This window comes from Pipistrellus hanaki (assembly GCF_964339955.1).
Source record: "Pipistrellus hanaki genome assembly, chromosome: 5".
Lineage (NCBI taxonomy): Eukaryota > Metazoa > Chordata > Mammalia > Chiroptera > Vespertilionidae > Pipistrellus > Pipistrellus hanaki.
The window spans coordinates 89,204,338-89,230,932 of NC_140507.1; the positions used below are offsets into that span (position 1 = coordinate 89,204,338).

The 26,595-nt window shown below is 40.7% G+C and overlaps 1 protein-coding gene across 10 annotated transcripts in view; it reads left to right on the plus strand.

The window, feature by feature from the left end:
* The window catches only part of LOC311623222 (uncharacterized protein), a 54,164-nt gene extending 28,088 nt beyond the window's left edge, over window positions 1-26,076 (plus strand). For 5 of the 10 annotated variants that reach the window (XM_084885174.1, XM_084885172.1, XM_084885175.1 and 2 more), the window contains exons 3-6: window positions 8,132-8,234; window positions 10,052-10,178; window positions 10,772-10,861; window positions 24,300-26,076. In XM_084885174.1, coding sequence (XP_084741300.1) covers window positions 8,202-8,234; window positions 10,052-10,178; window positions 10,772-10,861; window positions 24,300-25,633 — 1,584 coding nt within the window. In that variant the 5' untranslated portion in view covers window positions 8,132-8,201 and the 3' untranslated portion in view covers window positions 25,634-26,076. Of the gene's footprint in view, window positions 1-6,807; window positions 7,265-8,131; window positions 8,235-10,051; window positions 10,179-10,771; window positions 10,862-24,299 lie in introns of those variants that run through there. The other 5 variants (XM_084885173.1, XM_084885170.1, XM_084885177.1 and 2 more) reach the window with 5 other exon arrangements.
* The last annotated feature ends 519 nt before the right edge of the window (window positions 26,077-26,595 follow it).

Here is a 26,595-nt window from a genome sequence, read left to right on the forward strand (position 1 = left end):
AATTCACATGGGAAAGATAAACAAAGTTCTGAATTAATTAAGATTCAAAGAATGTTTGTAGGGAAGAAAATCTATGAATGTAATGAATGCAGGAAAGCCTTCAGCCAGAGCTCATCCCTTCTTAAACACCAGAGGATTCATACTGGGGAGAAGCCCTATAAGTGCAATGTATGTGGGAAGCACTTCACTGAACGCTCCTCTCTTACTGTACATCAAAGAATTCATACTGGAGAGAAACCTTACAAATGTAATGAATGTGGCAAAACCTTCAGTCAAAGCATGAACCTTACTGTTCATCAAAGAACTCATACTGGAGAAAAACCCTATCAATGTAAAGAGTGTGGAAAAGCTTTCCGAAAGAATTCATCCCTTATTCAACATGAAAGGATTCATACTGGTGAGAAACCCTACAAATGTAATGAATGTGGGAAAGCATTTACTCAAAGTATGAATCTCACAGTGCATCAAAGAACTCATACAGGAGAAAAGCCTTATGAATGTAATGAATGTGGGAAGTCTTTCAGTCAAAGCATGCACCTTATTGTACACCAGAGAAGTCATACTGGAGAGAAACCCTATGAGTGTAGTGAATGTGGAAAAGCCTTCAGTAAGAGCTCAACTCTTACCCTGCATCAACGAAATCACACTGGAGAAAAACCCTACAAATGTAACAAATGTGGGAAATCCTTTAGCCAAAGTACATACCTTATAGAACATCAGAGACTTCATTCTGGAGTAAAACCTTTTGAATGTAATCAGTGTGGAAAAGCTTTCAGTAAGAATTCATCTCTTACTCAACATAGGAGGATTCATACCGGAGAGAAGCCTTACGAGTGTATTGTATGTGGGAAGCATTTTACTGGACGATCATCCCTTACTGTACATCGGGTTATTCACACTGGAGAGAAACCTTATGAGTGCAATGAATGTGGAAAGGCCTTCAGCCAGAGTGCATATCTTATTGAGCATCAAAGAATTCATACTGGTGAGAAACCCTATGAATGTGATCAGTGTGGTAAAGCCTTCATTAAGAATTCATCCCTTGTAGTGCATCAGAGAACTCATACAGGAGAGAAACCCTATCAGTGTAGTGAATGTGGGAAAGCCTTCAGTCGGAGTACAAACCTTACACGGCATCAGAGAACTCATACATGAGGAAAGTTTTCACTGGGCCCATCATGATGAACGCTTCAGTGATAATCAGATCTGTCGTGTCATGTAGGAACCAATAAATGTAATGATTTTTGGAATCTTTTAGGTGAGGTACATTATACCATATCAGATGATACAGACCATTGCAGAGGAACCATACAAAAGTGGAAAATCTTGATTAAATTAGAAAGAAAAACTTTGTATCTGAAGGCTTAAGTTGCTGATATTCTAAACAACGAGGATTCATGCTGAAGATAAGTTCTGTTGTATCATACTGCAGATTCTTCTTTGGATGCTAGAGATTTCACATGGGAGAGAATGTGTGAGAGTGCTTAACTGGATACCCCAAAGACCTGGTATGTACTCTGATCTGTCACTAACTTGGACAAATCACCTACTTTCACCAGGTCACAGTGCCCATATGTGGTAAATGAGGGATTTTGGATTTAGAAGATCTCCAGGATCTCTTTAAGTTCTATAAAGTAACAAACCTATAGATATAATGAATATTGTGACATCCTTAATCTTTTACCATGTTATGTATGTTATTAGATGCTACTATTTTATAGTCTGGTTTCTCTGGATGTTGTAAGTTAAAATTCTCTATGTCTACCAAATCTTGTTATTTTCCCATGCCTACCCCCTTCTCCTTGCATTATTTTCTCCCCTAAACATTGGCTGGTTGCAAACAGGTGATGGAATAATTGTAAAAATCTTAATGCAATAGTATACTGTGTCGAGTCCTCAATTAACAGTCATTAAATTGTTAAATACACTACTTAGAAAGTAATATAACTTATAGTCTTTTCCTAGGACTCAAATACATATCTTTGTATCATATTGACAATCGAGTGGAAAGGAAGATAGGCTGAACACTAATAGAAATAAAAATCTGACATTAATAAAATCTTTATAATTCAAACATATGCAAAACAGACATGGAGACTCTATAAACCTATAGTAAAGACAATTTTATTTATTTCACACACATTTAATAAGAGATATAAACATGTGTTAGATGTGATTAGAGAATAAAAATATGATATAGTCTTGTTTTCCAAGGTTTAAACTGAGAAAGTGACAGTGAGATGGGAAAAGAAGAATTCAAGCAAAAATGACACAGGATCTAGATAATGTGGTAACTGATTAAATGAGAGTGCTTGAATTTTTTATTTGGATGTATAGGAATGCCATAACTAAAAATATAAAGTTGACCAATTTTGTAGGGCAATGATGAGTTCAGTCTGGGGATATTTTGGTGAGTATGTGGATATCCAAGTGAAAATTTGTAATAGACTATACACTAAATAGTAGAGCATTGATTAGAGGGTTCTCTAGGAGTATAATATTGTAGTTCCCCAAATCCTAATTCATGGTATTGCTTTTCACAGTTTGTTACCCACAGTCAACCTTGAATCCAAAAATATTAAATGGAAAATTCCAAAAGAACCCCCACAATTCATGTTTTAAATTGCACACCATTCTGAGTTGCTTGCTGAATTCCCATGCCACCTCACTTCATTGTGATCTCATTACATAGCCACTGTATCTCATGTCACATTATCACAAGAAGGGTTAGTACAGTACAAGGAGATATTTTGAGACCACATTCACATAACTTATTACATTATCTTATTAAAATTGTTCTCATTAGTTACTGTTAATCTTTTACTGTGTCTAATTTGTAAAACTTTAACTTAAGTATGTTTTTATGGGAAAAAACATGGTGCGTGTGTCTGTGTATAGGGTTCAGTACAACTTATTGTTTTAGGCATCCAGTGAAGGTCTTGGAACATACCTTGTATTACAACAATTAAGAGAAATACAAAGAACAGAAAAATCAGAACATTGTGGAACAGAAGTAAAAGGAGAATTTAGTGTAGGGATAGGAATAGTTAATATTTCAAATGCTACAAAGGGTTAAAGTAAGTTAAAAATATAAATGTTGCCCTTAGTTTGGTTGTTGATAAACTATGTAAATGAAAAAGACTTAGTAGCTTGATTGGGAAAGAAGAGTTTAGAAAGATTACTAGAGAGAGATTGGGGTTGAAAGAATCCCTATCAGAAGAGCTTTGGCTACATCAATAGAAAGCCCAGTTAACAATGGCTTATGAGCAAGTAGGGATTTATTTTCTCACATAATAAATCTGGAGGACAATGGGATTGTACAGAGACAAAATAATTCAATGCCTTGAGTTTTCCATCATGGGCACAGGGTTGCCCCAGCTTCAGGTAAAATATCTGCATTCAATGCAAAAAGAAATGGAGTGGGTAGTATTAGCAACATCAATGCCTTTTATCAGAAAATGTTTCCCCAGATGTCCCTCAGTAGACTACTGCTTACATCTTCCTTGACCACAGCTGTGTTACATGGAGACTAGTAGCAAAGATGACTGAGAAAAAAAGCATTTGCTCTTGGAGCCTCTATAATGGGTAGGCAAAGAAAAGGTGGTTTGATAAGGTGTTGATTTAACCAACAATCTGCTGAGAATATGTTTGCATGACTTAAGGTAGAAGAATTAAGCATGTATATCACCTAAAAGAAGTGTGGAGTCCAGCTGGTGTTTCTCAGTGGTTGAGCATCGACCTATGAACTAGAAGGTCAGGGTTTATTTCCCGGTTGGGGCACATGCCTGGTTGCAGGCTCAATCTCTAGTAGTGGTTATGCAGGCGGCAGCCGATCAATGATTCTCTGTTCATCATTGATGTTTCTTTCTCTTCCTCTCTGAAATAAATTTCATATTTTAAAAAAATAATAAAAGATGTGGGGACTCTAAAGGTGCAGAAAGGAGGGATGTGCAGCACAAAGTGAGAAAATAAGATCTGGAGCATAGGTAAAGGATATAGGAATCTTTTACACTGGGAAGGACACTTTCCACTGGAAGAGGTGGTAATCAGTGATGGGTGCAGATGTTTGTGGGTGACAATGGAAGAGGTTCCCTGAGGGTTCTCAGTGTTTGGACTCTTGGCAGTTTTAATTCATGGAATTTGAACATCAAAGATGAAGGAGGAATGGAACACCGAACTAAATTGTATCCTCAGAAACTGAAATTTTAAAATTCTCTCCATTTTACCCATTTTCCTCCTTTTCCTTCATCTGTTTTTCTTACACCTCATTTCATCTGAAGAATACAAGGAGAACCCTAACCAGTTTGGCTCAGTGGATAGAGCGGCCTGTGGACTGAAGGGTCCCAGGTTTGATTCCAGTCAAGGGCATGTACCTTGGCTGTAAGCACACTCAGTGGGGAGTGTGCAAGAGGCAGCTGAATTGATGTTTCTCTCTCATTGATGTTTCTAACTCTGTATTCCTCTCTCTTCCTCTCAGGAAAAAATTATTAACAATATGTTTTAAAAAAGAATACAAGTAGGTGGGAGGAAAGGCAATAAATAAATGGATAGAAAGTAGAAGAAAGTGATAAGGACTCAAAAGGAAGGCATAGGATAAGGGGAAGAGGAGGAATGAAGTTATTGAAGCCTAAGATGGATATTAACGCATGGAGGGAGGGCCAAGACACATGATCCAGATAAATGGAGGTTTCACTACTTTTTCAGGAGTCTTGGAAGTCTTAGACTCTCTATGTCAGTTTTCAGCCATCTTGGGCAACAAGTAATGAGGACTTTGTACCTTTTCTCTATCAACAGGAGCAGGACTCCTGGTTCCATGCATTAGACATGAGACCTTGTGCAAGGCACTTAACCTTGGTGCCTCCCTTTTGTCATTTGTTATAGTGCAAACCTCACAGCTTTAGATTGCATTAGGTAACTAATGTAAAATGCTTATAAAAGTGTACAACGTATAGTCAGTACCCAACAAATGTTATCACCCTCATGTAATATCCAATATCCAATAACAATAATATCAAAACTCCATAGCATGGCGTCTAGAAACCTTAATTATCTTTGAACTAGAGGCCCAGTGCCAGAATTCATGCACCAGTGGGGTCCCTTGGCCTGGCCTGTGGGATTGGGCTGAAACCAGCTTGCCAACATCCCCCTGAGGGGTCCTGGATTGTGAGAGGGTGCAGGCCAGGCTGAGGGGCCCTACTGGTGCACATTTGGGACCATGTGGGGAGTTAGCCAACCAGAGAGGGACTGCCCGGGAGGGCTCGAGGGTGTATCTGGCACATCTTGCTCAGATCCCATCAGCAAGCTACTGGTTGGAACATCTGCCCCCTGGTGGTCAGTTTACATCATAGCCGTTGAACAGCCTTAGTATATCATTAGCATATTACGTTTTGATTGGTTGAATGGCTGACCAAATTACCAGACACTTAGCACATTGGGCTTTTATTATATAGGATCACTATGCTCTCAAAACATACCTTGTAAAAAAATAAAAAATAAAACTGGCAGTCAGTCCCACCTCCAGCCTGCAGTAATAGCCTACTAACTGGTTTTCCTGTATTCCTTTCCACCACTGCGTGTTCTCCACACAACTGACCAGTGATTCTGTCCAAGTATGGTCAGCCATGTCACTATTTTGCTCAAACACCTGTAATGGTTTCCCATCACATACAGATTAAGTCCTGCAATGGTCTTCAAGGGTTCTAGTGACCCTGTGAATTCATCATCTCCCCCTCTCCCTTGTTCACCAGGCTCTCTCCAGTCATATTGGATTTCTAAGCCTCAAACTTACCAGGTACCCTTCTCTGGGCAGCATTCCTGTTTCCTCCTGCTTAGAGATTTCCCCCCAGGTAGTCACATGATTTCCTCCCTCACTGTATTCCAGTGTCTGCTTGATATTTTCTCAGGGCTAACTTCCCAAAACACTACTTAAAATAATCCCGAACCTCTGACACACTCTAAAACTTAATCCAGCTTCACTGTCATCAGTATCTGAGGTTTTGTTTTATTGACTTCCTCCCCGAGAACTACACCTGAATAAGTGCAGGGTTTTCAGCCCTAGAACAAGGCCTCACACATAAGTGCTCATAAGCAGGTACCTACAGAAACCTTCAATAAAACCCCAAACAATGCTGTAGTGTCACATACAAGTCACTGACACTGCTTCTCAAGAAGTAGCCAACGGGTTAGTTCCCTGACAAACCTCCGGCCACATACTTGAAATTTTCACCACCTACAAAATCGAAACCCTCTCAGGTCTTTCTGAAAACCCTGATAAATCGCCAAGAGCGATTTATTCCACCTGCTCTACGCTTCCCAGGCACCGTGCCCGAAGCCCCCGCCCAGGTCCCGATCCTCCTGGGCAGCCTCCTCACTCCTCTGCCATCCTTCTGCCCGGGTCCTCCCGCCTCCGCATCCCGTTTCTCCAGGCCCGACGGCCGGCCACACGGTCCCCGTCGGTGGCGTCCCCGGGCGGATGCACAGCCTCATTGTCCTTGGCGCGGTCCTCGGTCTGGCACGCGCCTTTCGGCTTTTTGTGTCCTCCTCCCTCCTCCGGTACCAGTCCTGAGTCACACCCCTCAACGGACCCGGCGCCGCTCCACCGGACTGACCTGCCTCATCCCAACTTCTCGCTAGTCTCTCGCCCGAACGTGTTTCAAGGCAGAGACCGAGTCCCAGTCTGACCAGAGCGGAACCAAAGCCGCAACTCCCCGTTAGCACGCGGGGGCGTTATTTGCAAAATGGACCGGCGGCGCCCCGCCGAGGCCTCTGGGAAATGTAGTTTCCGTGTAAAGTCTCTGGACCTGGCGGAGGGGGCGGGGTGTGAAGTAAGGGGCCGTCTGCTCGCGAGAGCAATATTTTCTTCCGCGCGGCGGCGGGTCTGCCAGGTGGGAAGTGGCCTGGAGAGCAGAGCGGCGCCGCCTTGGAATTGGTGGGTTCGTCCCTGTGGTGCCGAGGGAAATGCGCAAGCGCAGTTCAGACCCGGGCTGCAGCCTCCAGCGCTTTGTTCTGCGGCGGCGACGCGGCGATGGAGCTCCCTCGCCGCTGGCGGGGTCTCCGCGGCCGCCCGTGGGTCACCGGGCGCCGTAGCCAGAGCCTCGCCGGGAGCGCGGGAGCGGCCGCGGGCGGTTGCGTCCGGGGAGAAGAACGGAGGTGAAAGCTCAGTGGGTCCGTTGCATGCTCCGTCCCGGAGGACGCTGCTGTGGTGGCGCAGACTTCCCAGGATGTCTGGCCCAGGTTTGATTCCAAAGAGAAAAGGGACGCCAAGGTTTGGGTTCTTGGATTTCGGGCTCGAATCTGCGAGCGCCCTCAGGAGGACGCGGGCAGGGCTTCTGGCGAGCATCTTGGAGCCGAGCCGACCCCGGGGAGCCCGTTCACGCCCAGGGGGTAGCTGATGCTCCCGATGGGGTTGTGACATTACGTGGGGCCCTCCGAGCGGGCAGCAGAGCAGAGGGCGGGACGGTTGGGTGAAGATTCCTAACCGTCTCCCTCTTCCTGCCTCCCCCTCTTCCCCCAAATGCCTGCTCATCTACCTTTCACGCCAGGCGACCCAAACTGGGCCCCGGAAGAGGACAGGCCTGAGGTCAGAGAAGGGCTTGGCTTGAAAGCCTCGACCATGAAGGGAGTTGTTGGGGAGGAGATCTACCCTTCTTTGCTTCCTTTTGGAGGAGAAAGAAGTTGACTCTCCTCCTGCACTTCCTCACCCCACTCCCAGAATTAGGCAGCTGTCCAGCGAGGAAAGGCTTCTGTAGAGAGACCTCTCAGAGTAAGGAGGGCGAAGTCCTGGGAGCGGGTAGAAAGCGTGAAAGCTGGGGCTGGAGAGTGCTTTCTGCAGGGAGAAGCCAATGTATTTACGCCATGGAAGGGGGATGCTAGGGTGTGTGTGTGTGAGTGTGTGTGTGTGTGAGTGTGTGTGTGTGTGAGTGTGTGTGTGAGTGTGTGTGTGGTAGCAGAATGGTGAGTGATTCCCTTTACTGTGGGGACCAGCAGGAATGCTCCCAGGAGGAGAGAGAATTGGGAGCAAATGGCTAAGAATTCAGGGCTGGTATTGGAGGACTCCCAGGATGCGAATGCTCACAGCTTCACTCTGGACTGCTGTGTGCTTTCTTCTGAAGCAGTCCTCTCCCCATAACAGGTGTGTAGAGGTTTCTGCCTGAGGAGTTCTGCTCTGCTCGTTCCTAAAAGAGCTCAGTAGAGAAGAAGCAATGGCTGTCAGGCACCTGCCACACATGGCCCCGGTGAGTGAGGGTTGTAGTGGAGCACTTGTCCACACACGGAATTGCCTTAGAGTTGAATGTGGAGGTTTGGAGAGTGTGGGCGTGTTTCTTTTCCCTGACCAGAGCTTTTTCTGCCAGTCCAGTCTCATTCAGAGGACTGATGCAGTCACTACATTCTCCCTCCCCACCATGTCAGAATCATCCTAATGGGTGCCATCCAAGCTAAAGAACTTGTTAAAGGTCACAAAAGTGACAACTGGACTGGAATCCAGGTTGGTCCAAAAGAGAAGCCTGCACTTCTTATACTAGCGACTATGATTAGGGATCTAAAGTGATAAAGGCAGTGCCTAACACAGGAGCTGAGAGGAGAGAATGGAACGCTTTCTTGAGGAGATGAGATTTACTGAACCCTCTTTTTAAAAAATATGACATATGGCTTTTTACTTCAGAGAAATTTGCATACCAATGAAATGATTTAAAAAAGTGGTACATATATGAATGGAATATTACTCAGCCATGAAAAATAGTGACAACATGGGTGGACCTAGAGGGCATTATGCTCTGTGAAATAAGTCAGTCAGGGAAAGACAAATGCCATATGGTTCTACTTACATGTGGAATCTAAAGAACAAAATAAACAAAACAGAAACATACTTATAGAAAGAACAAACTGATGGTCGTCCGATGGGAGGGGTTTGGGGAGTTGGATGAAAAAGGTGAGGGGATTAAGAAGTACAAATCGATAGTTACAGAATAGTCACAGGGCTATAAAGTATACAGCACAAGGAATATAGTCAGTGGTATTGTAATAATTATGTATGTGCCAGGTAAGTATAGACCTAAGGGGGAAATCACTTCATCTGTAGTAATAAAAGGGTAAAATGCTCATTAGGTCAGGAGACCTTCTGGGAGACCTTCCGGACGGCCTTCTGGACAAAGCCGTGGTTGCAGGGCCGAGGCAGAGGTGGTTAGGGGTGATCAGGCCAGCAGGGGAGGGAAGTTGGGGGCAATCAGGCTGGTAGGGGGACAGTTGGTGATCAGGCTGGCGGTGGGGGCAAGGGGGTAGTTGAGGAGCGAGCAGGCCAGCAGGGGGAGCAGTTGGAGGCGATCTGGCCAGCAAAGGGGTACCGTTAGGGGTGATTAGGTCAGAAGGGTGGGGCAGTTGGCAGTGATCAGGCCCGCAGGCAGAGTGGTTAGGGGCAATCAGGCAGGCAGGCAGGTGAGTGGTTAGGAGCCAGTGGTCCTGGATTGCGATAGGGATGTCCAACTGCAGTCAGACATCCCCCGAAGGGTCCCAGATTGGAGAGGGTGCAGGCCTGTGCATGAATTTCTTGCATTGGGCCACTAGTAAGTTATATAAATGTCTAATTACTATAACATTGTATGTCAACTATAATAATATTTTTTTTTTTTAAAAGATTATGCTTTCAATTTCAATAATTTACTAAAAGGCTTTGAGCAGAGCCAACTTCTTGAGAATAAGGTTATGGACTGCACTATGAGATAGCACTCATTTGAGTGTATAAGTTCCAATGAGTTTGGTAAAATTGTTCTAACACCGTCACAGTTAAGCCTGTCTGGGCAGGACTCTGTGGCAGAAATCATTGATAGCGATGAGCAGTTCCAGTTTCTGACGTCCTTTAGGACCCATCTGACGCACCACTTTTCTGCGCAACTGGTCTCAATGGTGCCAGTCTACCGTGGTATTCTCTTCTCTGACCGTTTTCTGAGATTCATTGTTGGTGTTGTGCAATTACCTTGTGTTTACACCCTGCCTTAGTTTGTTTGCCGTGTGAAGGGGTAGCCGCCAGACAACAGGGATGGGCTTGTTGTTCCAGGAATCAGTGACCTTCAAGGATGTGGCTGTGCGCTTCACCCAGGATGAGTGGGCACAGCTGAGCCCTGCTCAGAGGGCCTTGTACAGGGATGTGATGCTGGAGAACTACAGCCACCTGGTCTCACTGGGTAAGTGGGGAGCCTCGGAAGGTTTGCCTTCACACGCGGACATCTCTTGGGACCTTAAACTGGCAGCACATAGCTGGCATGGGCTGATTGAAGATGTCATTTTTTTTCCCAAATATATTTTATTGATTTTTTACAGAGAGGACGGGAGAGGGATAGAGAGCTAGAAATGTCGATGAGAGAGAAACATCGACCAGCTGCCTCTTGCACACCCCCTACTGGGGATGTGCCCGCAACCAAGGTGCATGCCCTTGACCGGAATCGAACCCGGGACCTTTCAGTCCGCATGCCGACGCTCTATCCACTGAGCCAAACCGGTTTCGGCTGAAGATGTTATTTTTAAGTCTGCGACCTACCTACCTTGGTGTCCCAGACACAGGACTCTTTTGGCCCATAGAGTGAGTGGGGGTTGAATCCTCCCTCCCTTTGGCAGAGAGAAGGACATGGGCATCTTTTTGTCCTCTGGGAACTCATCTCTATCTTGGCTTTCCCATCAATCACCTTTTCCAGGAAGATCTGAGGACCAGATCTCTTCCTTGCAATGATTTTTTTCTATAGCATGAACAGATGTGGTCCATTTTCCCCCTTAAAAACAGGGCTCTTAGGACCCAAACCAGATCTGTTTGCCCAGCTTGGAAAAGGGGAAGATTGGACACCAGAAGACGCCTCCCGAGGCTTCTGTCTGGGTAAGACCCTGCGTGTGGGAGGCACGGAGAGAAACTCGGCAAATGCGACAGGCTGTGGCCCTGGAAATGAGCATCTTCTCCCTTCTGTTCACCCCAATACTTCGATGTCACCTTTGTCCCTGCATGCATACGTCACTCCTTTCTTTTGGCAATCTGTGCCTCCCTAAACCCTCCTCTCTGGGGGTTCTTCTCTCCCTATCTGGCATAGATTAATCGTCTCTGGTTTGGAAAAGACCTCACATGTAATCTGGGCAGCTCCCCCACTACGTTCCATTGTCCCCTTCAACACTTGACAGTGCAGCCTCTGTTCCTACTTCTCCAGTGAGGGGGAGCCACGCTGGGCCACACACAGTAGGGCGGCTTCTTCATAGATATAGGCCAGTAACCATACTCACTCTGAGGCCGCTCTTGTAGCTAAACCTTGCACATTTCTTCAACTGCTCTCCTGTTTGTCCAGACCTGTATACATGTATTCAGCCAGCATTCAGTTACTTTCCACCTTCTGCGGCAGCGCATTTACTGAATTATACTCTGCTGTATCACTCACATCCAGCATCCAAATGCTTGGCATCTGGGTGGGTGGCATAGACTTGTTGCTCAGGGACATAGAGATCATGATAGTTTAGTGCACATGTGTCAAACACAAGGCCCTCGGGCCAAATCCAGCCCGCCAGGCCTTGCAATGTGGCCCGCACCGCGCTGTCATCACTGCACTCCGCTGTCAGTTTATGACATTGTCCGTTTATGGCTGTTCAGTAAACCATTCGGCCCGCGATTTAGGCTGGATTTTAGATTTTGGCCCCTTCTCTGATTGAGTTCGACACCCCTAGAAACTTTAGTGGTTGTTACTTGTCTTGAGGAGCCCATTGGATTTGGTAGCTTAAGAGCAAGAGAAGGGTGCTTTCCTACCCCTGAATGTTCTAGAGCAGCGGTCGCCAGCCGGTGGTCTGTGAGGTCTAAAAGGTTGATGACCGCTGTTCTAGAGAGCTTATTGCCACGTCCGATACTACATTACAACATTTCACTTTTACTGTCACACTTGCAGTAAAAAATATTTACTGTGTGTGTATATAGTGTGTATGTGTATGTGTGTGTATATATATAAAAACCTTACTGTGTGTATAAAAACCTTACTGATGTTTCACAGTAGTCCAGTGAAGTAGGCAGGAATTTATATCTTACATGAAACAACTATGTACCTGCAATGTCTCGGACACAATTTGTTATGGAATTTAAGTGTATGAACTCCACAACAGTTATCAAGAACATTTTTGACCCCAATAGCATTCTGAATTTGTATGTTTTATTACAAGCAAACTATTAAGGCACCTTAATATTTCATTCTGTGTCAAACAGGCAGTGTTATTACAAACAAGGGGGGGGGGGCGTTAAACAAATTCATTCACTGTCCTACCACTCTGGTATCATGAATGCATTCTTCCATTCACTCGTCACTAACACTAGCTCTTTACTGCACTGCTGTGCGGGGAACATGAACATAAAGAAGGACTTGGATGCCGATAAGGGACTCTATACTCAGGTGTGGGAATGACTTGAAAAACCTGGTGGGTGTGATTCATTTCTTCCCAGATGCCTTTCATAGCCCTCGGACCCAGCACCTCTTATTTGTGCATCGCCTGGACACCCTAAACTTTGAGCCTCCTCATGAAGGATAATTAGTGGTTAGCCAGTCAGACATGGAAAGAAGTCTTATTTTATATTTCCCAATAAAGATTTATAGTAGTTTCCCCCATTTCTAATAGGGTTATATTTTTATTTTTGAAGAGTACCACCTTCTCTTTTGCTGTTTTAACCAGAAATTGCTAATATAAAGATATGGTTGTCATTTCCAAATGTATTTATCCCCTTCTGGTCACTCTCTTATTTTATTTATTTATTTATTTATTTAAAATATATTTTATTTATTTTTTTACAGAGAGGAAGGGAGAGGGATAGAGAGCCAGAAACATCGATGAGAGAAACATTGACCAGCTGCCTCCTGTACACCCCCACTGGGGATGTGCCCACAACCAATATACATATCCTTGACCAGAATCAAACCCGGGACCCTTCAGTCCGCAGACCGACGCTCTATCCACTGAGCCAAACTGGCCTCGGCTGGTCACTCTCTTATTCGTAAAATATTCATTGGATTCATTTTTAGTTTTTTTTTAAAAAAAATATTTTATTGATTTTTTACAGAGAGGAAGGGAGAGGGATAGAGAGCTAGAAACGTCGATGAGAGAGAAACATCGACCAGCTGCCTCTTGCACACCCCCTACCGGGGATGTGCCCGCAACCAATGTACATGCCCTTGACCGGAATCAAACCTGGAACCTTTCAGTCCGCAGGCCAATGCTCTATTCACTGAGCCAAACGGCTTCGGCTAGTTTTTGTTTTTTTCCTTATTGCTGTTTCATCTATAATAATAAAGCATAATATGCTAATAGAGTGGACAGTCGAACAACCTTCCAGGTGTCCTTCCGGATGAAGCTGGGACTGGGAGGGCCGAGGCAAACTGCTATGGCTGTGAGGGCCGAGACTTTTGCACAAATTTTGTGCATCAGGCCTCTAGTTTTTTAAAAACTAGCTAGGACTTCAAAAATCATATAGAACAATGGTAATAGGTATTATCTCTAATTTATAAGTGACTGGGTCTAGACCAGTGATTGGCAAAATCATTAGTCAACAGAGCCAAAAATCAATAGCACAACGATTGAAATTTCTTTTGAGAGCCAAATTTTTTAAACTTAAACTTCTTCTAACGCCACTTCTTCAAAATAGACTCACCCAGGCCGTGGTATTTTGTGGAAGAGCCACACTCAAGGGGCCAAAGAGCCGCATGTGGCTCACGCACGAGCTGTGGTTTGCCGCCTACTGATATAGACCTTTTCCATTGTTGTACCAATTACTCTTGGTTTAGAATAGACACTTATTTGTAATCAGAACAAGAAAAAGTCCTGATGAATAGCTTTCCTTCTTTTTCTCTTCTCTGAGCCATGAGGTATTGGAGTTAGAAGGAGGAGAAAGCTGAATGAGTCCCTGTGGCAGGTCACCATTACTGGGCAGCTTCTGGGGATGTATGTTAGATAATGACAGCCTGTGAGGCAAGTATGATTAACACCAGTTTATAGAAAACGGAATCTCAGCATGGTTAATTAATTTGGATGGATTTAATGTTAGTATGACATGGCAAGTCAGGATTAGGGTGAAGCTAACATGAAACTCATCTGACCCAAAAACTGTCATTTCCCCTGCTTCTCCAAAGTATCTTTAGTTACACAGAAATGGTTTACTCAGAAAACATCTTGATCTCTTATTTTGAGTGGTTCACTAATAACTTTTTACATTTATTATTTATTAATTGGTTTAACTTTCTTTTTGTTATATGAACTGTACATCTTACCCTTTAGCTTTAAATTAGTCTTTTTTGAGCTATAAAATGTATTCATTTACAATTATGTATGGCATGTATCTGTAATTTTAACATTTGTATATTATGTCATCTTTCTAATTTCCAATTTTACTTGCATATTTTTTCTCTTAAATTTGTTGGGAATTTTTTTTTTTTAGAGAGCCAGCTCTTATTTCTCTGACAAGTAATTTTAAAATTTATATACTTATGTTTATTTTTAGAGAGAGAGGAAGGGAGAGGGAGAGAGAGAGAGACATTGATGCAAGAGTGAAATATTGATCGGGCTACTTCTTGCATGCCTCCTACTGTGGATTGAGCCTGAAAACTGGGCTGGTGCCCTGGCTATGAATTGAACTGGCAACCTTTCAGTGCATAGGACAATGCCCAACCAACTGAGCCACACGAGCCAGATATTTTATTTCTGCACTTAACATTATCATTTGCTTTGTTTACCTTAAAATAAATATATTTTGAATACTGTATATATAGTTACAAAAGAGGATGTGTAATATCTTTTTGGACATTTTGAAGAACTAAGAAATAACACCCATACTTCACTGTCCAGCTTAAGAAAACAGAACATGGAGGCATATGTGAAGCCCAGTGTGCACCCCCTCTTCACACCTTCCTCCTTTCATGCTAGAGAGCCACTAGCTTGAATTCTTCCTAAGCAACTCTGTGCTACTCTTCATGGTTTTACCACATTTATCCATAGTTTGGACCAACGCTATTGCTGTAAGCTTGATATATATGTGTTATACTATAGATATCTTTCCACAACTTCCATTTTTAAATCCTTATTGTGATGTGTAGCTCTAGATATTTTTAAATTGCATTTTGATATTCCTTCAAGGACTATCCCTTAATTTATCCTTTCTCTTGTTGATAGACCTGAGACCATGTTGTTTCAAGACTTTTTGTTGTTTTTAATAGGGCTGACCCGAATATGCTTGTGCATACTCCCTGGAGTTTTCTTGTGTTCAGGTACAAATACTGGATATAAGAGCATATGCTGCTTCAACTGTACTAGATTTTCCCAGAGTTCCATATTATACTAACAGTTGATGTAAGTTCCTGTTACTTCACATTCTTGCCAAAATGCCTCCTGCACACCTCCTACTGGGGATGTGCTTACAACCAAGGTACATGCCCTTGACCTGAATCGAATCCAGGACCTCTCAGTCCCCAAGCCAACGCTCTATCCATTGAGCCAAACTGGTCCCGGCGAGGAATCTTGGTTTTAGTTCTTGTTATTCATCACCTTGAATATTTCTTGCCACTCCCTTCTGACCTGCAAAGTTTCTGTTAAGAAATCAGCTGACAGTTGTATGGGTGCTCCCTTATAGGTAATTAACTACTTTTCTCTAGCTGCTTTAAGATTCTCTCTTTGTCTGTAACTCTTGGCATTTGAATTATGATGTATCTTGATATGGGTCTTTTTGGGTTCCTCTTGTTTGGGACTCTTTGTACTTCCTGGACTTATAAGTCTATTTCCTTCACCAAAGAGGGGGAGTTTTCTGTCATGATTTCTTCAAATAGGTTTTCAATATCTTGCTCTCTTCTTTTTCTGGTATCCTCATAATGTGAATATTGGTACACTTACTTGAAGTTGCCCCAGAGGCTCCTTACACTATCTTCATATTTTTTTTATTCGTTTTTCTTTTTGCTATTCTGATTGGGTGTTTTTTGCTTCTTCGTATTCCAAGGTGTTCATTTGATTCTCAGAACTCTATATCCAGTCATTTGCTTGCTTCCATTTCTTTCATTTGTGACATATTTCTTTGTTTCAGCATTTTGGCTGCTTCCCTGTGTTTGTTTCTATGTATTAGGTAGAACTCCTATGTCTCCCGGACTTAGTAGAGTGGCCTTGTGTAGTAGGTGTTCTGTAGAACCCAATGGCTCAGCCTCCCCAGTCACCTGAGCTGGGCCTTCTAGATGCACCCCCGTGTGGGCTGTGTGCACAGTCTTGTTGTAGTCGAGCCTTCATTGCTATTGGTGTCACTGGGAGGAATTGACCTCCTGACCAATTGGCTGAAGACTAGCTGCAACTAAAGTGGAAGAGCTGCTGCTATGCAGGACACACCCTTATGGAGCAGGACTTGCTTCAGTGGGGCTTTGGTGGTCACTGAGTCTGGTCCTTGAGTGTGTTACTTGTGGATGTGTAGAGTTATATACTATACTGAATAGTGATGAAAGTGGGGATCCTTGTCTTGTTCCTGATCTTAGAGAAAAAACTTTTAACTTTTCGCAATTGAGTGTGATGCTAGCTCTGGGTTTGTCATATGTAGCCTTTATCATTTTGATTTAATTTTTTTATATCCACTTTTTAAATAGTTTTTAATCATAAATGGATTTTGAATTTTGTCAAATGCTTTTCTGCACCTATTCAGATGTTCATATGGTTTTTATCCTTTATTTTGTTAATGTGATATACCACATTGATTGATTTATGGATGTTGAACCATTGCATCTCTGGGATGAAACCCATTTGGTTATGGTACATAATTTTTTTTAATATATTGTTGAATCCAGTTTGCTAATATTCTGTTGAGAATTTTTGCATCTATATTCCTTAAGGATATTGGCCTTTAATTTCCTATTTTTTTGTAATATCATTGTCTGATTTTGGTATCTTGGAAATGTTTAGAAGCATTTATTCCTATTTAATTTTTTGAAATAGTTTTGAGTAGATATTATTTCATCTTTGAATGTTATGTAGAATTCAACTGTGAAGCTGTCTGGCTCTGGACTTTTATTTGTTGGGATTAAAAAAAAAATATTATATTGATTTTTTACAGAGGAAGAGAGAGGGATAGAGATTTAGAAACATCGATGAGAGAGAATCATCTACCAGCTGTCTCTTTCACACCCCCTACTGGGGATGTGCCTGCAACCAAAATACATGCCCTTGACCAGAATCGAACCTGGAACCTTTCAGTCCTCAGGCCGACGCTCTATCCACTGAGCCAACCTGTTTCGGCTGTTGGGAATTTTTTGATTACCATTTCATTTTCAATGATAGTAATACGTCTGTTTAGATATGTATTTCTGTCTGGCTCAGTCTTGGAAAGTTAGATACTTACAGAAATTTACCATAACATTTTTTCCAGGTTGCTGAACTTATTGACATGTAATTGCTTTGTATAGTTCAGTACTCCTATGTTGGGTGCATAGGTACTTATGATTATTATATCCTCTTCTTGAATTGACCCCTTCATAATATTCTTTAATAATTCTTTGTATTTCTGTGGTGTCAGATGTAACTTCTTTTTCATTTATGATTTGGCATCTTTTTTGGTCCTTGATGAGTTTTGCTAAAGGTTTTTCTACTTTATCTTTTTGAAGAACCAGTCCTTAGTTTTATTTATCTTTTCCATTGTTTTATTTCTATTTTTATCTCCATTTTGATCTTAACTACTTCCTTCCTTTTGTTTTCTTTAGGTTTTGTTTGCTCTTTTCTTAGTTCCTTTAGGTGTACAGGTAGATTGTTTACTTGGGATTTTTTCTGTTTCTTAAGTTCATAGCCTGTATTGCTATGAATTTCCCTCTTTAAAGTGCTTTTGCTGCCTTCCATATATTTCAAATAGTTGTATTTTCATTTGTTTCAAGATAGGTTTTTACTTACAGTTTGATTTCCTTTTTGATCCATTGGTTGTTGAGTGGCAAATTGTTTAATCTCTACATATTTGTATTTTTTTTTCGGTTTTTCTTTTTCCCCCTCTTCCTTCCCCTCCCCCCTTTCCCGTAGTTGTTGATTTCTAGTTTTCATGCTACTGTGGTCAGAAAAGATGCTTGATATGATTTCAATCTTCTTGAATTTATTGAAGCTTGTTTTGTGATATGTGATCTGTTCTGGAGAATGTTCTATGTGTACTTGAAAACAATATGTATTTTGCAGTTTTTGGATGAAATACTCTGGAATATACTAAGTTAGGTGAATCTGATCTTACATAACATTTAAGGCCATTATTTCCTTATTAATTTTCTGTCTAGATGATTGATCTACCCATTGATGTCAGTAGCATGTTAAAATATCCTACTTTTGCCCTAATCCAGTGTTTTTCAACCTTTTTTGGGCAAAGGCACACTTGTTTCATGAAAAAAATCACGAGGCACACCACCATTAGAAAATGTTAAAAAATTTAACTCTGTGCCTATATTGACTATATATAAAGTAATTCTCTTGAATAGGAATCAAATAAACACAAAGAAAGTATTTTATAATTACTTTATTATGAAATATTAAGTAAACAAAATAGTGAAAAATTATAAAATTCTTGTCTTGTCTGCACCTACGGCACACCAGGCAACATCTTGCGGCACACTAGTGTGCCGCGGAACAGCGGTTGAAAAACGCTGCCCTAATCAGTTTGACTCAGTGGATAGAGCGCCTGTGGACTAAAGGGTCCTGGGTTCAATTCCAGTCAAGGGCATGTACCTCAGTTGCAGGCTCGATCTCTGACTGTGGTTGGGGTGCGTGTGGAGGCAACCAACTGATGTGTCTCTCACATTACTGTTTCTCTCTCTCTCTGTCTAGCCCTCTCACTGCCACTCTCTCTAAAAAAGCAATGGAAAAATATCCTTGGGTGAGGATTAATAAAAAAAATAAAATAAGTAGTGCTGGAGAGGTTGTGGAGAAAAAGAAACCCTCTTACACTGATGGTGGGAATGCAGACTAGTGCAGCCACTGTGAAAAATAGTATGGCATTTCCTAAAAAAATTAAAAATGGTACTCCATTTTGACCCAGTAATCCCACTTTTAGGATTATATCCCAAGAAATCAGAAATATCAATCAGAAAGGATTTATGCACCCCTATGTTTATAGTAGCACAATTTAAAATAGCTAAGATTTGGAAATAGCCCAAGTGCCCATCAACAAATGAGTGGATTAGAAAACTGTGGTACATCTACACAATGGAATACTATGCTGTGGTAAAAAAGAAGGAATTCTCACTATTTGCAATAGCATGGATGGAACAGAAGAGCATTATGCTAAGCAAAATAAGCCAGTCAGAGAAAGATAAATACCACATGATCTCACTTATTTGTGGAATATAATGAACAATATAAACTGATAAACAAAAACAGGACCAGAGTCATAAAAGCATCGAATAGACTGTCCAACCTGTGAGGCGGTAAGAGGTCAACCAAAGGACTTGTATGCATGCATATGAGTCTAACCAATGGACACAGACTGGGGGAAGAGGGGGAGGGCATGTGCGGGGTGTTGGGGTGGCTGGGGAGAGATCAATGGGGGGAAAAAGGAGACTTATGTAATATTTTAAACAATAGGAATTTAAATTTAAAAAGTATTATTTGTTAAATATTTTTTAAAAAGAAAAAAATCCCCTATTTTTATTATATTACTGTGGTTTTCTCCTTTTATATTCATTAATAATTGCTTTTTATACTTCAGTGCTCCTATGTTGGGTACATAGATGCTTATGATTATTATAGCCTCTTCTTGGATTGACCCCTTTATAATTATGTCATATCCTTCTTTGTCTTTTAAAAAATATTGTGTTTTAAAGTCTATTTTGTTTGCCCAAACCTGTTTGGCTCAGTGGATAGAGCGTCGGCCTGTGGACTGAATGGTCCTGGGTTCAATTCTGGTCAAAGGCTTGTAACTTGGTTGTGGGCACATCCCCAGTGGGGGTGTGCAAGAGGCAGCTGGTCGATGTTTTTCTCTCATTGACGTTTCTAACTCTCTATCCCTCTCAATTCCTCTTTGTGTAAAATCAAAATATATTAAAAAACAAAACAAAAACAAATAAAATCTATTTTGTTTGATATGAGTCTTGCTAAACCAGTTTTTATTTTATTTCTATTTGCATGGAATGTCTTTTTCCATCCTTTCACTTTCATTCTGTGTGTGTCTTTTGATCTTATTTATTTATTATTATTTTAAAAATATATATATTTTATTGATTTTTCACAGAGAGGAAGAGAGAGGGACAGAGAGTTAGAAACATTGATAAGAGAGAATCATTGATCAGCTGCCTCTTGCACACCCCCTACTGGGGATGTGCCTGCAACCAAGGTACATGCCCTTGACCGGAATCAAACCTGGGACCTTTCAGTCCGCAGGCCTACGTTCTATCCACTAAGCCAAACCGGTTTCGGCACTTTTGATCTTTAAAGAAAATATTTTTATTGATTTCAGAGAGGATGGGAGAGGTAAAAAGAATTAGAGCCATCAATGATGAGAGAGAATCATTGATTGGCTGCCTTCTGCATGTCCCCCACCAGGGATTGAGTCCACAACCGGGGCATGTGTCCTGACTGGGAAGCAAACGGTGACTTCCTGGTTCATAGGTCAATTCTCAACCACTGAGCAACACTGACTGGCTGTCTTGATTTTAAGTGAATCTCTTGTACACAGCATATAGATGAGGTATTTTTTTTTTTTTTTTAATGCCTCTCTTTGTCTTTTTAAAATATCCTTACCCAAGGATACGGTATTTTTTCCATTGGCATTTTTAGAGAGAGTGGAGGGGAATTTGGAGAGAGAAAGAGAAAGAGAGAGAAACATTGACACGAGAGAGACATATCGATTGATTGCCTCCCACAGGTGCCCCACCAGGGCTGGGGATTGAGCTTGCAGTTGAGATATGCACTCTTGACTGGGAATCGAACTTGCGACCCTTCAGTTCATGGGCTGAACCTCTACCCACTGAGCCAAACTGACCAGGGCTCACCCTATGTCTTTTTATACGAGCAATTAATTCACTGTCATTTAAAGAAATTATTGATAAATATGTACTCATTGTCATTTTGTTAATTGTTTTTGATTGTTTTTATTATTTTCCTGTTCCTTTCCTTTTCTCTTGATCTCTTCCTTTGTGGTTTGCTGGTTTTGTTTAGTGGGCTTTTTTCTCTTCTTTGTATATCTTTTGTAGTTTTTTGGTTTGTGGCTACCATGAGGTTTATGTATATCTATATCTATATCTATATCTATATCTATATCTATATCTATATCTATATCTATATCTATATCTATACCTATATCTATATCTATCTATCTATCTATCTATCTATCTATCTCTCTCTCTCTCTCTCTCTCTCTCTCTCTCTATATATATATATATATATATATATATATATATATATATATGGCAGTCTGTTCTAAACTGATAGGCATTTAAGTTCAAATATATTCTATGAGGATTATAGTTTAACTGCCTTCTTGCTTTATGTTATTGATGCCATGTATTAGTTTTTTTTTTTTTTTTTTGTATGGTATATCTCGTAACTACTTATTGTGGTTTGAGTTGAGTTTGATACTTTTTCTTTTGACTGTCATAGTAGCTTTTTAAATATCTGACACACAGCTAAGACTCTGTAGCTTAGAAGTTAGAACAATGATCTCATAAGTATCTGATTCACTGTATTTATTAAATATTTGGCTTTACTGTGAGATTTTTATCCTTTCTCTTATTTTCTTATTTCTGGTTATGGCCTTTCCTTTTCTGCTTTAAGAAGACTCTTTAACATTTCCTATAAAGCTGGTTTCATGGTGATGAACTTTAGTTTTTGCTTGTCCGGGAAACTCTATCTGTCCTTCAATTCTGAATGATAATCTTGCTGGATATAGTATTCTAGGTTGTAGGTTCCTTTCTTTCAGCACTTAAAGATGTCCTGCCACTTCTGGCCTGTAAAGTTGCTGCTGATAAATCAGCTCTCAGCCTTATGATGTTTCCTTTGTGTGTAACTTGATGCTTTCCTTTTGCTTCCTTCAAAGTCTCTAACTTTTGCAATTGTAATTATACTAGGCTGTGGTGTTTGTCTTTTTGAGTTCATCATGTTTGGAACTTTGTGCTTTCTGGATATACATTTCCTTTCCCACATTGGGAAAGTCTTCAGCTATTGTTTCTTTAAATAAATTTTCCATTTCTTTTTTTCCTTCTGGTATCCCCGCAATGCAAATGTTTCAGTCCCAAATGAGAGCCTCAGATGTTAACTATGCCTTTCCTCCCTTCCTTTGAAGTTCCTGAACTCCAATTTTTGGTTTCACAGTACTGTAAGACTGTAGAAAATTCTGAATCTTGTTTAACTTTAGTCTCTTGCCCTGAGAAGCATAAGAATTCAACACATTCGGTGAGATTAAAAACCACTAAGTTTTGGGATCACATCTCTGTATTTCCCTTCTCTCCCCTAAATTAGACTGTCAAGTTGGCCTCAAGTGACATATTATGCCTTTAGACATAATTTTTTTATTTTCACTTCAGATTGTGTAGTAGTTTTCTAAGGAATATTGGTCTGTCCCAGGTTACTCTATCAGATCTGGAGGTGAAAGTCACTTCTTAAAATTTTGAAATTTGACCCTAGCTGGTTTGGCTCAGTGGATAGAGGATTGGCCTGTGGAATGAAGGGTCCCAGGTTTGATTCCCGGCCAAAGGCACATGCCTGGGTTGCAGGCTCGATCTCCAGTAGGGGGCGTTCAGGAGGCAGCCAGTCAATGATTCCCGCTCATCATTGATGTTTCTGTTTCTCCTTCTCCTCTTCCTTTCTGAAATCAGTAAAAATATATTTAAAAAAAAAGATTTTATAAAGAACATTATAAACTGATGAATAAAAAGATAGATATAGAGACAAAGCATCAAACAGACTGTCAAATTACAGAGGGAAGGTTAGGGAGAGGTGGGGGAGATAAGAGATCAACCGAAGGACTTGTATGCATGCATATAAGCATAACCAATAGACGAAAAACACTGGGGGGTGAGGGCACATATAGGAGTAGGTGAGTGGGGCCAATGGTAAGATAAGTACATATATAATACCTTAACAAAAAAAATGGGGAAAAAAGATTTTGAAATTTGACAATATTGGTGTTTAACTTTGACCATTCTTTATTTTGAGAAAGGATACATTATTCTGAGCTCAGTGGATTTAACCATAAAGTGCATCTATTTAACTTTATTTTTCAGATAAGTTTCAAAGAGTTTATGTATTTCTTTCTTTCTTTATTTATTATAGCTCTTTGTAGATTTTCTGGATTGAGTGGGGAGTGGGGGGGAAGTAACGAGGGAAGCTTGCTCTTGATAGCACTTTCCAGTAATCTGCATCATGTGTGTTTAGTAGCTAGTCTTTCATTATTGCATATCTTAACAGAGAGTTTTAAATAAACTTAACATGAAGGCAGATATTCATAAATACATATGCAAAACTAATATGCCATTCATAACTCTACTTATAAATACCAAGGAACCCATGAATGAAAGCAAGTGAGACAGTTGTTAATTGTGAAGTTTGTATTTGGAGAGGAATTTGTCAGATAATTCATGAGACCATGGCTCCTATCCCAGTAGCAGATTTCCTTTCTAGTGACTAGTATTCCCCCTTCCCTAGATTCAGGACCTTATGTTTAGAGATGTAGTGGGTATATTCTGGCAGATTTGCAGATTTGTTCCTGGTTTTCAAATAGGTGTTACATTATTCATATAAATTTGAAGACATTGCTTCCTCACCAGTAGTAGGAGGTCCTTCACACAGCCTTAATCAGAGCATTTTTATTATCCATCTCAATGCTAAAATGAGTATATAAAACATTAAATATTGATTTTAGTAATTCCTCTGGAGTTGATTTTTTCCTGCTTAATGTTGTATCTAGTTTCAATGGTTTCTTAAGGTTACATCTGGATCAATTTAAAGACCATATCAGTAAAATAAACAAGGTATATTTATTCTTACCTGTTGGCATAGTGTGATCTGTACCGGTTTTTCTGTGGCTCAGAAAGTCTGGTAACTTCTCTATAATCACAAATAAAATAACTGTTATACTCAAGGTCCAAACCCAGGCCTGATTTTGGAACTCAAGCTCCCAAGGTCTCCTGCTTAATGCATTATACATTAGATCAACCCCTTTCTGCTTTGTCCTCTGTTCACCTCGCCTCCTCTTTCCTTTCTTCAGGAAATCTTCAAAACTGCAACCTTTTTTATTAGCATTATAAACAGTCTCATCATCTTACCCCAACTAGACGTTTCACTAGGATAAAACAAACATTTTTATTTTTGACTTTCAGACTGGATGACTATTCCTGTGAATAAGAAATCTACTCTCAAAGCAGATATTCCTGAAGAAGAATTGGATTATTGGATGATAAAGGAAAGATTCACTAGCAATAGTAATTGGAAATATGATAGCCTATTGGAATGGCAGCATGGAGTCCAGGAGATAAAGTTGCAGAAAATGGTACTTACTCACCAGAAAATCTCATCTATGGGTAGTGACCAGGAATGTGATGGATCTGGGAAACACTGCATTATGAACACATCTCTTGTTCAAAGTGAGGGATTTCAATCTAGCAAAAAAGCCTTTGAGTGTAGTGAGTGTGGGAAAGTTTTCACTAAGAGTTCAACTCTTAATAAACATCAGAAAATTCATACTGAAAAACTTAACTCAAAACCAAAAACTCTCATTAAAGAGAAACGGTATAAATGTAGAGAATGTGGGAAAGCCTTTCACCAGAGTACACACCTTATCCATCACCAAAGAATTCACACTGGTGAGAAACCATATGAATGTAAGGAATGTGGCAAGGCCTTCTCAGTGAGCTCCTCACTTACTTATCATCAGAAAATTCACACTGGAGAGAAACCTTTTGAATGCAACTTATGTGGAAAAGCTTTTATCCGAAACATACACCTAGCCCACCATCATAGAATACATACAGGAGAGAAACCTTTTAAATGTGATATATGTGACAAAGCCTTTGTGTGCAAGGCACATCTTACCAAACATCAGAATATTCATAGTGGAGAGAAACCCTATAAATGCAATGAATGTGGGAAAGCCTTTAACCAGAGTACAAGTTTTCTTCAGCATCAGAGAATTCACACTGGAGAGAAGCCCTTTGAATGTAATGAATGTGGAAAGGCCTTCAGGGTGAACTCTTCCCTTACTGAACATCAGAGAATTCATACTGGAGAGAAACCTTATAAGTGTAATGAATGTGGGAAAGCTTTCAGAGACAATTCATCCTTTGCTCGACATCGGAAAATTCATACTGGAGAAAAGCCTTACAGATGTGGTTTGTGTGAGAAAGCCTTTAGGGACCAATCTGCCCTTGCTCAACATCAGAGAATTCATACCGGGGAAAAACCATATACATGTAATATATGTGAGAAAGCCTTCAGTGACCATTCAGCTCTTACTCAACATAAGAGAATTCATACTAGGGAAAAACCTTACAAATGTAAAATCTGTGGGAAATCCTTTATCCGAAGTACACACCTTACTCAACATCAGAGGATTCACACAGGAGAGAAACCCTATAAATGTAATAAATGTGGGAAAGCGTTCAACCAGACTGCAAACCTCATTCAGCATCAGAAACATCATTTTGGAGAAAAGTGATATGATTGCAGTTTATAAGGAAGGGCTTTGAGACTGAGTATATGAATAATTGAATTTAAGAGAATCCATTCCAGAGAATAACTATGAAAGCTTATATTAAGATAGTCATTTTATTTATTGAGAGTCATGCTTTACATGGTTTTTGATAGTTTTAGAATGTCAAACACTCCTTATGGTTCAAGAACTGCCCCAACAGAATAGCAGTACTGTGTAATTAGTCTGAATTACCAAATGTTAGAAGCAAAATGGAACTTTATTAATATTATAAAAATTTGTTGATCAAATTTACATTTTCATTATTAAAATACATTATAAAATTATAAAAATTAAGTTTAAAAAACAAGGAACAAAAAGGTAAGAAAATAGTTTGCTAGCATTTCCCTCTACTTGATTCTCTTATATAAGAGACCCCTAAAGTAAAGAAAATGTATTTACTACTCATGCCCAGGACTTACTTAAACTGCTTTCCACTTCCTGCTTCAAACCATCATTTGATCTCCTTGGACTGTGTGTCCAATGTCTATTTGTCTTCTCTTTCTTGGACAGTTCATTTGAATAGTATGTCCCTCTTTTGATTTAGCAACCACTAACTGGTAACATCATGCCACTTATTACCAACTCATATGTTCTTGGGGAGTATACCTCACACACAGTCCATGATTCAGCTTTCAGAACTTAGAACTTTTGCCTGGGGTTTCAGAGATTAATAAAGATTCTTGAGTTACCCAGTTCCTCTGGGTCTCAGTTTGACTCTGATCCTGGGGTGATATCTAAAATATGGGCTTAGATTCTGTAAACATTCTTTAATTGTTTGTACTGCAGTTTCTCTAAACACAGCAGGCGGGGGCATGCTTAACCAGGTGTGACAATCCCAGTCACCTGGTGGTATTTTAGTTTACCTCTACTTCTGTGATTTGTCATTTCCTGATGTGCAACCTACAAGAAAAGTTGGAGCCCCACAA